The sequence below is a fragment of the Abramis brama genome (assembly GCF_963993115.1).
Source record: "Abramis brama genome assembly, chromosome: 15".
Lineage (NCBI taxonomy): Eukaryota > Metazoa > Chordata > Actinopteri > Cypriniformes > Leuciscidae > Abramis > Abramis brama.
The window spans coordinates 4,864,236-4,880,973 of NC_139977.1; the positions used below are offsets into that span (position 1 = coordinate 4,864,236).

Genomic DNA, 16,738 nt, shown 5'->3' on the forward strand with positions numbered 1-16,738 from the left:
CACAGTCACTTAGCACACCCCAGCTGAAATGTTTCTAAAGAGACAACCACGTACTCGCCTGTCATGATTGAAGCCGGACATGTTGGAAGTAGTGCTCAAGCATCAGCTACAGCAGAAAAAGGCTCATGACAAGCGAGCAAAGCCACTCCGGATGTTTAAACTGGGAGAGAGGGTGTTAGTTCAAGATTTCAGACATCCAAAGAAGCTGTGGATTCCAGGGACGATTCTGCAACGAAGAGGACCTCTGACCTATGAGGTACAAGTGGGTCATCGTCAAGTCAAGGTGCATGTGGATCACCTGCGGGCATCTAAAGCTTCATATTCACCAAGCAGAGGGGATGACGATGATTTCTTGGAGTACTCAGCAGGCTGTGAGGATCCAGCAGAAAGCACAGAGCCAGAAAATGTTGCTGCTGGTCCATCTCCGGAAGTGCAACAAGAGCGCCGCTATCCAGAAAGGCAGCGGACAGCACCAACTAGATTGAATCTCATGTAGAGATGAGTTATACATTATTCATGTTCAGAGTGCTTACTGCTTTGTTAATGAAGTTTGTATATGTGGTATAAGTTTATCACTGCATATTATGTTTACGAGAATAGTGATAACAGTACAGTTATTTAGTCTTCTTGTCATAGGTTAAAATCTAGGGGGAAGGAGTATAGTAGTTTATACTGTACGGTAATGATAGTATCAGTACTAGAGCAAATACGGTAAAGGGGATTGCGCACTCCCGCCTTGGGCTTATCTGTATTAGACTGTACTACGAAGTAAACGGCACTCACCTCGGCTCTGTCTCTGCATGTGTTATTATTCCTCCACAAATACAACACTAGTAAATGCACAAAGTTTTTTCATCCTTGCATGTGTGGAAGTATTTAAAACAAGGGTGTTACAACTAGCCCCGCGTTAGGTTGTGCCCCACTCTCCCCTAGTATTATTGTGATCAGAAGGACAGTATCCATGTCTGCTGGCACACCTTTACCCCCTGTTCATGCTCCAGTGATCCGCTCTGCTTGGGTTTTGCCTCCCAGTTCTTGCTATGCTTCAGTAGTCAACAGGCCTGACTCTGTTGGTATTTCACATTCAATCTCATTGTTCAACAGTCATATCAAAAACATCCTCAGCCATTATTATATTTCCTGAAAGCTGTATGATTCTCATATCTGGGTTTGGTATAGATCCAACTGACCTTATTTCATGAAATTATTGAGAGTGGACAGCAACTGGAAGAAATAACCTAATGGCAACTTCACTAATCCAAGGTCTTTGATGAAACTGTGGCAGAATTTTAAATCCTGCTGATCACATGTCACCATGTCACCACTGATGCACACTGAATGGCCATAAAATGGAAGAGAAATCCAATGGAGGATGATGACTCTATGCATTAAAACCTCGTGACTGTGGATTAGGATAATGGCTCAGAGTTGTTTCAATGTGAGTGGTACAGGTTATGCCAGCAAATTCGAACAGCATCATTTGAATAAGCTCCTGTGGAAATAGCTATCATGGGGCAGATGTGATCCCATCAATTCTGAGTGTGAAAAAGGCTGTATCAGCATAGAAAGAGCCATTTTATCACCATTTCATGACAGCTGATGATATAGCTGAGCATGATATTTTATTGCATCAGAGATTTTGTATTGAATAATCACAAAACAAAAATAAATGAATACATAGTTCATAAAAACATCCATATTTCAACAAAAACCAATAACAACAACAATATCTTTCTACTTAATATTATACATTCTCATCCTGACGGTAAGCAAGATAGCCATGAAATATAAACAAGTGAAATTTTTCACAACAACTGATAAAATCTAACTTAAAGGCTATTTTATAATGTTTGGATATTACATAAGAGGAAACCTCTAAAATGTAGTATTTATCATTGAAATAAATAAATATATATATATATGTGTCAGTAAGCAAACACAACATTCTTTTGGCAACACTTTAAAACAACCTTCATTAATAAGTAATTGCCAAATATTATATGATGCTTAAAAGATCAGTAGTGGCGAATTTAATTATACATGTGAATATATTAAGTAAAGTTTCATGACATTTTTAGTATTTGAATGTACATTAACTAATGATCAAGTTTGTAATCTGAGAAAAAAAGCACAGCAATCATCATGTAAATTCAAACAGTACAACATTTCAGCAGTCTTTCTCTTCTAATCCCTCATAATGCTTTATTCGATCTTTGTCAATGTCCTTTGGTTACATCTCTCTGCCTCTTTAAAAGCACTTTAGTTTTCCATCAGAGTGAGTCAGAAGAGGAACTCCACTGAGGAACTCCAGCAAGACTTCACGCATAAAAGCTTCAGGATACGCACACAAGCCTCGCAACCACACCGGCTCCTTTTGCACACATAAATTATGGGATGTGCAACTAACACCAGTTGACAAGGGGACACTTGGATAGAGAGTGCGCGTAAAGCATGGCTTGGATACGCACATGTTTTTTCCTGTCTTGGTAAGTAGCAAAGTGTTTTTATCTGACTTCACACATGTTTATTTTTCTGCTTTGCTTATTCATGTATGAAAATGTTTACAGTGTTGGGCAGGTGTTGGCAAATCCACCGACTGAGACAAGGATTTATTTGGATAACATTACGCGCATTTTGGATAGGTTGTTAGATGGATATGACAACAGACTCCGACCTGGTTTTGGAGGTAAGCAACTGCAGGAATTACTTAACATATTAAAGTGTCACTTAATATAGTTTATTAAATACATTTACTTTAATTTTCTCTGTAAATTATTCTGGACTTTGCATGCCAGACTTCCTTAAGTTCATCATCAGAAACTGCCTTACTGCTTTATAAGGTCATTATGTTTAAAATATTTGTAATGAGTGAACTAAGGTGCATCTTTCTTTCTTTCTTTCTTTCTTTCTTTCTTTCTTTCTTTCTTTCTTTCTTTCTTTCTATTACTTATTTGAAAAACTGTAGGTCCTGTCACAGAGGTTAAAACGGACATATTTGTCACCAGCTTTGGTCCTGTTTCTGATGTGGAAATGGTATGTGATTAAAAACAATTATATATGATACATGCAATCATGCATACAAACCTAAATCCTCTGTAATTGCATGTTTTCTATGTCCACTGCCTCTATTCATGTTGCCCTGGCTTCATTATTCTGACATTTGGGCAGGATGTCATTATAGAAGCTTAGGGATTTTAATCTGGATGACAATCCCTGACACTGAGGGTCCCGGCTCAGCTTTCTTTCCACTGTTACACACTACGCTATTTTCCTACAGTGTCCAAAGCCACCACGCTTGCCATGTGATGCACTGTGACAATCCGAAAGACAGTAAAGATAAATCTCTGCCAAGATTAGTGGGGAAAAAAAGATAAAAATACCATTCCTGATGGTGAATGTATACCAGCCTGATTCGTATACATACCCGATGACACTTTCCTGATGTGTTCACTCATACAAATGTATTGTGGGTTGCTGTTTATATATATATAAAAATCACATGCTCTGCACATGACAGTTTAGATTTCTGTTGGTTTAAAACTGCAGTCATGGAAAACACATGTGAATATCTAAAAATACACTCTAAAAAGAATAATAATTTCTTAGGAATACACAATGGATGTGTTTTTTCGGCAAACATGGATTGATGACCGGCTGAAATTTGAGGGCCCCATTGAGATCCTGCGTCTCAACAACCTAATGGTCAGCAATATCTGGACACCGGACACTTTCTTCCGAAATGGCAAACGTTCTATTTCGCACAACATGACCACTCCCAACAAGCTGTTCCGCATCATGCAGAACGGAACTATTCTGTACACCATGAGGTAACCTGCGTGCCAGAACATTTGCTCTCCAAGTCAAAGATGGACTGCACACTTGCTCTTTAAAATTGCAGTAGAAATGTAACAACACATTCTTTTACCAGTTGACAAAAAATGTAATTAAACAACAACAGTGGATTATATTACAGTATATACCATGTACTGGTTAATTATTTAAAAAAAAAAAAAAAACTGTAATACAATGTATTCTTATTCGTTTATGCTGATAAAGTAAATAAATGTATTGTATACAAAGGATTTTCCTATATGAACTCAGACTTTTGAATGCCACTGTATATAGAGTTTAACAAGGTCATCTGTTATTTCACATAAATTAAAGGTAAAACGTTTCTTGTTTTCAGGTTAACCATCAATGCAGAGTGCCCCATGCGATTGATAAATTTCCCAATGGATGGACATTCATGCCCTTTGAAATTTGGCAGCTGTATGTATGTTAAAATGGCACATATTCCCTTTGAATGGTTTTACTGGTATGACTGACTTTAGTTTTGATTTGTGCCTATAATATAGATGCCTATCCAATGAGTGAGATAGTTTACACATGGAAGAAAGGACCATTATTTTCAGTGGAAGTTCCTCAAGAGAGTTCCAGTCTACTACAGTATGATCTCATTGGACAGACAGTGTCTAGTGAGAGGTTGAAGTCAAACACAGGTATGTTCTTTGGGTCGTTTGATTCAGTGACAAATGACTGTTGTTTTCTGGTTTGCTGAGCACGAATGCTGAGAGCTTTCTTAATACCAACCTCTTGCCAACATTTTTTTTTTTTTCAGTTGAAAAACTAAATGTTCTTTGTCCTGATTTAAATAAATCTTAAACATATGTGTTGAATGTGGCATTTGTTATGGATTTTCTATTCGTCTTTAATGTATTTCTACGGAATGTACAGTTTCTTGAACACTTGTTTAGGATTGCCTATGCCACTAATGTCGTATGTCCATCTGTTGTAGGTGAATACATAGTCATGACGGTGTACTTCCACCTGCAAAGGAAAATGGGTTTCTTCTTGATCCAGACATACATCCCTTGCATTATGACTGTGATCCTAGCACAGGTCTCATTCTGGATTGACAAAGAGTCAGTACCTGCCAGAACTGTGTTTGGTAAGCATCTGTTTTTTGCTTCCTCACAAACTGTTTGTCTGTTGGCCTCACTGCGCAAGCACCAGTATGATAATACTAAATCCAAACAGTGTAAGAAGTGATATAATTATTAATAATAATAATTAATTCAGTGCTGAAAATTATTCATTAAACAGACTATAGACCATTTAGACTATTTTACCTTTTGTGTGTGCTATTTATTCTATGTTCACTTGTTAATGGCTGACTCATTTGAAAATATAGCTGCAAGTAGCGATTAAGGGACCAGATTATTTTAGATGATTGTAGATGATTTTAGAAAAAAATTATAAATAAAATCACTTGTAATATGATTTCATTGCTTATAACTTTTGACCGATTTGTGGAGGTGGTGGGGTTGACAATGACATACACAAAGTTTGGTGTCAATCCAGCAAAAACTTGAGATACAGCCTCAGACACAGTTTGGCATCATGCCATCAAACAAGTTGATATGTAAAACGATAACAGTTTTGTCTGTCAACACAAAATCTATAACTTTTTGCTGGCATGGTCTGAAGATGATCTAAATTAAATTTGGTGAAAATCGGACCAATGGTTTGGAAAAGTAGGTTTTCAAAGAAATGCAAAACAGCCAACGTCCAAAATGGCCTATATGGAAAAATGATGTATCGTTTGACTTGACTATGCTGAAACTTAGTCAAACGAGACCTTACGATTTTTGTGATTTTTGGCCAAACTGTTCAGAAGTTATAAGCAAAAAGAGCCATTTTTCATATCTCCTGACAACTCGCTGGCACTGCGCCAACATGTGGGTCTCCTCAGGTCACGGTTGTCATAACACAAACCAGGATTGGTCTGAATATGCTAAAGCTTTGCTGAGATACAGCCTCACTATCATTTTGCCGTTATTTGAGAACGATTTGACTAATGGTGAGAAATTGTCATATGTTGTAATCAAATTGTCTTGAGCCAAGGAATCTGAGGGAAAAATTCTAGTCATTATGGTTCAAAAGTTATTAGCATAAATGTGAGTGCAAACTTGGTGGCGCTAGAGGGATTGAGGTAGAGACTCCAAATTTGCTGTGGTAAATGTTTAGATTGTTCCCTATCCGTGTGCCAAATTTCCAAACTTTCCCTCAAGTGGTTCTATGGGCTGGATTTGACGGATTCCATGGTGGAAAAAGAATAAGAACAATAAGAACACTAGCGATTACAATGGGTGCCTGCGGACTTTTGGTGCTTGGCCCCTAATTGACTGTGTGTTGAGTCACTTGAATGCTTTACAGAAGTAGCACTCTGAGGTGCCGCCCATTTAGAGTGTTCCAAATCAGTCACACATGAAGCTACATTTAAGGTATGATGCTGTTTTAAAAGGCAACAGCCTATAAAGGCAATAGAGGAAAAAGCAGCTCACTCAGTTTTGGAACAGTTTTGCCAGTGTTTGAATTGTAAGCACACCAGATACAAACCAAATTATTCTACACTGAAAAGTTACAGCACAATTTAAAGTGAAAATTGTAATTGTCATAAAAAGGGTTTCTTTATAAACAAAAGGGTAACACTTTATTTAAGGGTCAAATTCGCACTTCTAACTAGTTGCATATTACTAGTATATTGGCTGTTTATTAGTACTTATAAAGCACATATTAATGCCTTCTGCATGACCATATTCTACATCTCTTAATCCTACCCAATACCTAAACTTAAATGCTACAAAACTAAAGTACTAAGTATTAATAAGCAGTAAATTAGGAGTTTATTGAGACAAAAGTTGTAGTTTATGAATATGTGTTCCCCATACTAAAGTGTTTCCACAAAAAGAATCCAGATGAATTTGCTAGGCACTTGATGAGATGATGCACATTTTATTTTTTTATGTAGATCTCATTTCTGCTTCATTATCTTAATGCACTCTTCTTGGCAGCTGTTGGCAATGGTCCTAAATCACTTAACGTGCCTTGGCCCTTGTTCTGTGGTGCTGCAGTATAAAGAGCAAACATTTTGAGATCCTCTTCCTTGCCTTCCTCTGTTTGCTCTCTTTTTCAGTTATAAAATAGAAACATGGGTACATGTGAAGATTACTCAAGTTTTCAGTTGTGTAAAGTAGAGTATGGAAATATCTTGCATTAAACTTTACTGCACTCTAAATAGTGCTACTTAACATTTAAAGACAGAGACAGCCGCTAAAAATATCTATTGTTTGTTCCTCTGAGCAGAAATGATTGTTGATGTGTGGTGGAAACTATCATCTACTCAAACAATAAACATAGGTTTTGGTCTTTTGAACCACCAATTATTAGCATGTTTCTTTGGAAATTTAAACAAACGCAAAGTGAAAGTAGTTGTGTACATGCGTATTTGTGTGCATGAAAACAAACACAAAATAACAGATTTGCAGGAGAATACTTTTGATTCATTGTTCTGTTATTATATAACAATGTTTCTATTGACTTTACTTCCTGAACTTTCTTTTTTGGTCAGATCTACAATGTCAGTAAAAAAAAAAAAAATGTTTTTCACTGAAAAGCACCTATAACAGTACCGTATATATATATATATATATATATATATAATGTTGTAATAAATGGCCATAACTTGCTTACTCGTCTTGAAGAAAAAAAACCCAACATTTTGCTGGAGTTTTTCTTAATTCTGGTAAATTCATCAATTCTCAGACAAAATAAATGTAAAATTGGGACTTTAAATGAGCTAGATTTAAACTTCAAGTTATCCTGTTAAAAATGATATAAGGCACTCGATTCTGTCTGCTAGAATGGGTTAGAAAAACAAAGGAAAGTACAGGCGAGTCAAGTGCCCCAAAATGTTCTAGGTCTTTATGAAGTAGTCTTAAAATGTATTAACTTTTTCTTTGTCCTCATTGCTTTTTCAGCTGGTTAATTGTGTTATTTAAGAATGAAGCACCTGTCTTTGTGGTCTCCCACTTGTGTTTCACTGGAGCTATTAGAATGAGTTTGTTGGCAGTTCGGAGTGTATCAGTCTATAACCTACAACTGAAGTTTTTCTCTTTATGAACATATCAGCATTTGAATTTTCAGGGCCAAAATGTGTCTTGGTAGGGACACTAGAAACGTATACATTGGGATATTAAAGATGATTTGCCTATCAGTCAGTGAAGTTGCCAGGTGCATTTCAGCTTTAGTTGCCTGTAATTGGGATATGTTCTTCTTTTGCTGATAAAGTCACAACTTCAGTATAAAAATGGCTTGCTCTGAGTGAGGTGTTAATTACACCATGTCAGTCGATTACAAGCAAACATCGGCTCATGTGGAGAAGTGAGTAACCTACAGCATGTTTCTCAGTTCTGAGGTGAGAGTGTTATGCCTGTGAAAATAGATGTGACAGAAAACTTAAAACTGTGTAAAAAAAGAAAAGGAGTGAGAGTTTCTGACAAATGACTTGCTGTAGAGAGCAGAGATGAATAGGTAGAGGCACTCACTGTCCATTTCTATTGTAGTTGCTCTACATCTCAATCTTTTACCACTAAGAGCTGAAATAACCCAAAGCATTTGGTTCAGAGATGTAATTGACTGAGGTTCATTTGGACCAGCTTTTTGCCGTTAAAAGCATTATTTTGCCCCTAAGGCAATTAGTGTTTGTTCCTTTGCTTTCTTTCTCTTTCTTCACTACATTTCTATTCATGCTCAGGACACGTTAAACGTGTTCTCGTGTACAAAAGCTCTGTCTAAATATCAAACTTTGAAACTGAAGTTGAACATTCAATGATATTTTTAATAAGATTGTGAAGATAAAAGCTTAAATTATATTTATTTGTGGAAGATATCAATTTGGTAGGGCCATGAAGTTGTAAATGAAGCTATGTGTGATATTTAATACAGTAGTTATGAGTGTAAGTTATGAGTTCGGAGTTAGTCAATTGACCTATTTAAGTACATTGCTTTTAAACATAAAGTTTAAAAGTTTAAGAACTGTAAGAAATCATACTGGGCTGTCTGGGCTCTCTCTCTCTCTCTCTCTCTCTCTCTCTCTCTCTCTCTCTCTCTCTCTCTCTCTCTCGAATTGACAAAACATATCTGATTTCTATCTGCTCAACCAATCGACCATGAGCTGCCCTATAGATCACCCACATCAGTCCAACAAAAACACAGCAAGCTAGTCCTGATGTGGATAGTACGGCAGATTTTATCAGCAACACCTTTGGCTTTAAAGTAACATGTTTTGAGAAGGTGGGGTAAAGTGTGGTGAAAATGCAAAAAGTAAAGATTGTTTTACAGATGAGAGATGTCTGTAAGATTGTCATTTATTGATGGTAGTGAGCGTGACATTGACTTTTTAAACATAATCATAGCAAATAGAAAGTAAAGTGACAGCATATGACTTGGCATGTCATCATGCGCTTGACAGAGCATAATAAAAGTTGCAACCCAGACTCATTGGAAATATGTGCCTCTACCTAATCTTTTCTTATTAATTAATTAATTTATTTATTTATTTATTTATTTATTTGTGGAAATTCCAAAATAATACTTTTATTCATCTAAGATGCATTAAATTGTCAAAAGATCAAAAGTAACAGTGAAGGCATTTATAATGTTAAAAAAAAGATTTGGTAACACTTTATTTTGATGGTCCCTTTTGAACATTCTGTTGACTATAAGTAGCTTTGCAACTACATGTCAACTAACTTTCATTAGAGTATTATAGAGTGTCTGCTTAATATCTACTAACTCTTTATTAGTCCAGTCATTTTATGAAAAAAGGTTGAACAAATTGCAACAGATGCAAATTTTGTATCCTCAATATGTCCTGAGTAAGGAAAAAAAAAGCCCCGAAGAATCCCATTAGGGGAAAGTTTCGAAAAAGACCCAAATATAGCCTATTCATACGTCTATTCATTCTTTTTCTTACGTGAATAGGGTAAAAAATGTAACCTTTAGATATCACCATGAAAATTATGGTGGGACATATTGAGGATACAAAATCAGTTGAGTTTGCTTCTGTTGCAATTTGTTCACGGTTCACCCCCATTTTGGCTTAAAATGACTGGACTATATTGTGATGCTCCTCCAACCGACATTCTACTGACTATAAGTAACTTTGCAACTACATGTCAACTTATTCTAACCCTAACCCTACCAGTCTATTAATACTCTACTAACACTCTAATGAGAGTTAGTAGACATGTAGGTGTGACACTACTTATAGTCAACAGAATGTGTTAAAGGGACCATCAAAATAAAGTGAAACCAAAGATTTATATTTAATAAATACTTTAATAAATTTAATAAATACATTTAATAAATGCAAATTTATGCATTATGAATTTTAAAAATGCATTGAACTTTCTATTCATCAAAGAATCCTGAAAAAAGTATCACCATTTCCACAAAAATGTTAAGCAGCAAAAAACTGTTTTCAACATTGATAGCAATAATACGAAATGTTACCTGAGCACCAAATCAGCATATTAGAATGATTTCTGAAGGATCATGTGTCATGTGACACTAAAGACTGGAGTAATTATGCTGAAAATGTAGCTTTGTCATCACAGGAATAGATTATATTTTAACATATTCAAAAAGAAAACAGTTATTTTAATAATATTTCACAATATTACTGTTTTTACCATATTTTTGTTAAATGCATAAATGCAGCTTTGGTATATATATATATATATATATAGACTGAGAAGTGAGTGTACACACGCACAATGCACACTTCATTAAACTGTGAGAGATGGAGAGAATGGCAGAAAGGTAACGTAACGTAGCGTAGCGTAGTGTAGTGTAGTGTAGTGTAGTGTAGTGTAGTGTAGTGAACGCAATGAGTTTTTGCAAGTTTGTGGCTCTGTGTCCTTGATTATTCACTGGAGAAGTGCAGACAATGAAATGAGGCGGACCATGCTGAAACTGGATGGTGTAACCGATGTTTCCCTAAAGCACTCTTAGGTAACTATGGTCGTAAATTCCATTGAACTATTGGTAAAGACAGAACTTGCGACCATAGATGGTTTTGGGAAACTCACTCCTGGACAGTTTGCAGAAGATCAACCGTCAGCAACCAGCCGCAACCAGTAGGGTCCTCGCCAAACGCCACACTCACTGGAGCACACGCCAACCATAGAGAGCAAAGAGTCTATAATAGCATAAGACACAGGCAGAACAAAATCCTCTCAAGGGTCTGCTGGAGGTTTGGAAGTGCACTCATATTGATTGGCACTAGGGCTGTGCAATTAATTGAATTTCGATTTCGATTTCGATTTTTGCTCCCAACGATCACCAAAATAGTATAATCGAGTAAAAACGATTATTTTGCCATGTTCTGTTTTGAAAGAACATTATTATTTTGTCTTGTGTTCTGAATGACACGCGCACGCGCACATCCGCCCCTCCCGATGCCATAAACTCTCTCAGCTTGAATGTTTAAACTGATCAAACTTAAAAAGAAGTGAAAATGATAAACTTTAGTTACGATGCAATGCTGGCCCGATTGTATAAGTGACAATTCCGTCATGTCCCGACTCCTAAACGCAAATGTGTAGTTTCGACGCTTGCCTTGTCCAGCGCATTTTGAGAGACGGGGAGAGAGAAGACGCAGCACCGCTGAACACTCACGCGGTTTGTGAAATTGCGTCTTGGAGAAAGTTTTAAAATGATTGATTTGATTTTATAATCTGTGTGGATTCATTTAGGCTACTCATACAATCTACATGCTAAAGTGAATCAATGTTTGCGGGGGAATTTCCCGCATTATAAGTGGTAGACCTGCGGGAATTATTAAAATACTCATTGAAGTATTATCTGTTATATATTATTTATTTTAATAGTTCAAAAAGTACAATCAATGTTCAAATTTCGATTTTTTAAGAATTGTTGAAAGGTGTCTTTGGTAACACTTTACAATAAGGTTCATTAATTAGCATTAGTTAACTACCTTTGTTAAGATTAACTAATAATGAACAATACTTAATAATTAATATTAATTTCACCATTTACTAATACGTTATTAAAATGAAAGGTTGTATTTGTTAACATTAGTTAATGCACTGTAAACTAACATGAACAAACAATGAACAGCTGTATTTTTATTAACTAACATTAAAAAAGATTAATAAATAGGCTATTGTAACAAATGTATTTCTCATTGTTAGTTCATGTTAGTTAATACATTAACTAATGTTAACTAATTAACATTATTGTAAAGTGTTACCGTGTCTTTTTAATAAATGCAACACGTTCCCAAAGTCATGTGAAATAATCGTTTTACTAATCGTGATTTCAATACTGACCAAAATAATCGTGATTATGATTTTTTCCATAATCGAGCAGCCCTAATTTGCACATAAATTGTCTAGAGATGCTAGCGTTATGCCTGGCTCTCAGGAGATTCCTTCTGTACCTATAAGGCTGTCATGTGTTGGTCAGGACAGACAATACATTGAATCGTCAGGGAGGGTTGGACTCTCGGCCCCTGTGCAGGCTTTGTTCATCAGGGCGATTCATGTCCTAGGACATCTGAACCTGGGGGCGGATTTACTCTTGAGGCAGGGGCTGAGGCTCGAAGAATAGAGGTTGCATCCCATTGGTGGTGAGCATGATATTCGGCAGAGATTCGGTTGAGTGCTATGTTTTTACAGTGTAATTAAATTAATAGCAGTTGAGTTGTTGAAAGAAATCTGTAATCTAGCCAGCTATGGGGATAACTGGTGCACTGTTGTGTTGTTGTTGGTTTTGGACTAGACTTATAGTATACTAATATCTTGATGTTGATTTTACTAATATACTATATTAGTATTTTTGCAATAATCTTAACAACATCAAAAACATATTTATATCATAATTATAGCTCCATTTATACTTATTTGTAGAATAGTGTTGCTATTCTATAAATATATTTATAAAGACCCATTGAGACCTACACTGGATTATGAGAACAGTTATTGTTAATTTATATTATTTGTATTATTTAGTAATGCATTTCCTTTTTTAATGTGCATGTTCATAATCCATTATACCCTGATTTATAAGTATGAATTAGTCAGTTGTATGGTTCCATGAATTTATTTATAAAGATGCAACTGTCAGGCTTCTGGGTGGCTGATGAAGTAGGAGGCGAACACGAAGATGAAGGATCAAAGGTTTTAATTCTCAATAACAACGGTACACGGAACAGGGAGCGTGTGCTCAGGAACAGACTACCTAACATTAAACAAACCTAACATAAACATTGACCGACAAGTGAAGACTGAAACACACAGGGCTTAAATACAGGGGAGAACAGATCAGGGAAACAAGACACAGCTGACAAGACTAACGAGGAACCAGGTGATACAAATGAACTAATGAGGGTAACCATGGAAACCAAGGAGTGGCGGGAAAACAGAACAAAGGAAGACATGTGACCAGTGACAAAAACACTCAAACAGAACAGAACTGTGACAGCAACCTGCATTTCTATATTGTTATTATATTATATTTACAATGCCATTTTAGTAATTCTGATTTATTTCTGTCAAATAAGTGAATATATTGTTATTAATGGTGTTGTGTTCTTATAAATACTTATTGTGAATGATAATACAGTTACTAACCTCTATAAATGCATCATTGATGGCTTTAAGTAAAACATAGAATGCAATTTTCCTAAAGCAAATGTTAAAAAAATCATGAAGATGTGCTCGTTATACATTTTAAGTTGTTTATTTGTAAATGTAGCAAACAATAATTCCTGAAATAAAATAACGAAAAGAAAAAAAAAAGTTCATTTTTTAATCTTTTTTTTAATTTTATTTTACATAACAGAAAAACACTGTAACAATATTTTAAAGTACAATTTCAGTAAAGTATAACTGCTATAAGCAATACCATGAATATGGCTAAGGAGATATAGATTAGCATGCCAAAATTACCATTCATGACCTCTAATGCAAACATTAGCCATTAAAGACATTGATAACTAATTGTTTTTTTTATACTACAACTATAACTGTTCTTCTAATGCAGTATAGGTCTTAATGAGTCTTTATAAATCTATTTATATAATAGTAATACTTAATACCAATGGGGCTTTATAGAAAGTGTTACCAAAATATCTAAAACAATAGAAGATTTATAGTTCCAAACATTAAGAAAAAAGAACTGAATGAAATATAGAAAGGCTCATAAAATAAAAATCCCTTGCCTTTGGGTTACCATTCTATATTTTATTAAATTAAACAACACTTTTCAAACTAAAGCTCAGAATTAAAATAAAACATTGCAAAGCTTGTTAAATAGTGTTATCTGTCATCTTTTAGACAAATCACTTTGAATCTGAAAGGCTTTTCAGTCCTTACTGAACTAATGGTTACTTATCCTGGAGCTATTGCATGCAGAGCTCTGAGTAAATGACCTATTCAATAGAGCCAGCACGCACCAGCAGACCATGGGTCTCTGTGAGCCATTATGAAATAACAGTATACTTCTCCCACCCCCTAGTTTTCCCATCAGCCCCTTTATGTTGGTTAAAGGACAAGACCTGACCAGAAACATAGGAAAATGCTCTTCATCCATACTAGCATTTATAAGCATTTTCCAAGTTCCTTGTCCACTCTGAAATGTCAGAAAATGCTTAATTCATCTTACTGTGCATGTGTAAAATGTATAAAAACTCACTAAGATGATACACAGACCAGACATAATCAAGTTCTCATGCTTTTTTTCTGGCACAATAATTTGAATTAGCAAAAAACCCACCACTTGTGCATCAATCGCCATTCCACGTATGGTGTAAAACACAATTGCCCTCATGTTTTGACGCAGCACAGCAATTATGAATACATTTTCACAGGAATATAATATGACGATTATACAAAGTAACTTTTACAGTATCTTTGGCAACACTGTGCAAGTAAACACAGATATCTATGGGTACAATACGTGATTAAACATTCAACAATTTCAAATACCTGCTGTCTCAGTGTAGACGGATTATTGTAGACATAGCTAAATACACGAAACCTTGACATTTCTCCTGTTGGACTCATCACAGGAACATTACAACGCATGAAACCACTTTTGTACTGCAGATTTCATACTCATTTCAGCATAGTTAAAATCCAGTAATGGATCCATGCTTTACATACGCTCCAACAACATTGTTGTCTGTCATAAAACCATGATATTTGCAACATTCTTATAACAACACTTTTGTAACTACAAGAAAAGGTTCTATATAGAACTTTAAAGGGTTCAGTCAGATGCTTAGAACCTTTTAGGGGTTCCCATAATGGGATCATTTTATATGGATTTAGCTTTAATTAACAGGGTTTTTTTTTTTCTATGAATGGTATCATGATAATATGTTTGTTTCCGCCACAGATTAAAAAAAAAGAAGGTAATTGCGACTTTTTATCTCACAATTCTGACTTTTTATCTTTGAATTGCGTGATATAAATTCACAATTGTGTGTTATAAAGTCAACTTTTTTTCTCAGAATTGCATGTTTATATCTCGCAATTCTGACTTTATATCTCGCAATTATGAGATAATTCTCTTTTAAAATGTTTTATTCTGTGGCGGAAACAAGCTACCATGATAACCCTGTCCAAAAATCATGTCTGGTGTGTTTTGGTTTTACAAACTGCGAATGACTAATTGGCCCTTCTTTAAATGATAGTAACACTTAAACATCCATATGGAAGAAAATAAATGAATAAATTCTTCAAGCGTATGCCCTTACATTTGTTTTGCTTTTGACTGTATCATTAGCCAAATGAAAAGTGTTTACATAAAATGCTCCTAGAAAATGTTCATGTTTTTACATTTTTCCAAATTAAATTTCACAGCTCAGATTGCAGTAAATAATGAAGAATTTTTATTTTTGAATGAGCTATTCATTAAATCACTGTTTTTAACTACTGTTTAGGATTAGGTTGAACTGAGGATGTTTACCAAAACTTAATCTGGAAACTGAAAACTGAAAACAAAACAGAGATCTTTATCAAGCTAACTGTTTATTTGTTTGTCTGTTTTTTGGGGGATTTCCATGTATTCTCGACAGGCATCACCACAGTGCTAACCATGACCACGCTGAGCATTAGCGCCCGCCATTCGTTACCAAAGGTCTCCTATGCCACCGCCATGGACTGGTTCATCGCTGTCTGCTTCGCATTTGTCTTTTCTGCCCTGATCGAGTTTGCTGCCGTCAACTATTTCTCCACCTTGCAGGCCAATAAGGAACTTCGGCGGGCCAACCTGGCCTGTGCTGCGGCCACAGCAGCGGCCAGAAGTGATGGAGAAGTTGTTTCGGTAATTCTTATCTACATCTTTGTTTCTCCATTCATTCCACCCTCTCTTCTCTCTGCCTTTCGTGGCTCACTCTCGATTTAGCTGATAACAAGCACACTAGACGAAAGGAGACAGCCAGTGGTCTCCCTAGCCCCTAGCCCTAGCTGCTGCAGATTATATAATCAGTTCAATGTAGCAAAACATCCAAGCAAATGCATGCCAGACTCAAAGCGAGGGGATCTATCCTCTGTGTCTTGATCGCTGTAGGGGTAGACACAATGGCTCAGTACGCTTTTGCACTGAGTGAGTAAATTAACATGTAAAGTCACAGTTTGATTTCCATTTCATGTCATTGATGTCACAGGCATGATGACAAAGTATGTGGCTCAGTTTTGTTTGGTACACATTCAGAATTGTAGAAGTGCTTAAGTTCGCTTAACCTTGATCAGCTCAACAACAGATTATATTGGCTTCTATGCAGTGTTAAAGCTCTAGACAAGAATATTTAACCCTAATATAGTTTAGCTCATGACAGAAGTGTCCCATACATGTGCTAGGTGTA

The 16,738-nt window shown here is 35.8% G+C and overlaps 1 protein-coding gene across 1 annotated transcript in view; it reads left to right on the forward strand.

The window, feature by feature from the left end:
- The first annotated feature begins 2,277 nt into the window (after positions 1-2,277).
- gabra6b (gamma-aminobutyric acid type A receptor subunit alpha6b) overlaps positions 2,278-16,738 on the forward strand; it is a 40,654-nt gene continuing 26,193 nt past the window's right edge. The window contains exons 1-8 of the mRNA XM_084136792.1: positions 2,278-2,486; positions 2,568-2,686; positions 2,966-3,033; positions 3,607-3,827; positions 4,187-4,269; positions 4,356-4,499; positions 4,796-4,948; positions 15,950-16,197. Of these exons, the coding sequence (XP_083992918.1) occupies positions 2,452-2,486; positions 2,568-2,686; positions 2,966-3,033; positions 3,607-3,827; positions 4,187-4,269; positions 4,356-4,499; positions 4,796-4,948; positions 15,950-16,197 (1,071 nt within the window). The 5' untranslated portion in view covers positions 2,278-2,451. The remainder of the gene's footprint in view (positions 2,487-2,567; positions 2,687-2,965; positions 3,034-3,606; positions 3,828-4,186; positions 4,270-4,355; positions 4,500-4,795; positions 4,949-15,949; positions 16,198-16,738) is intronic.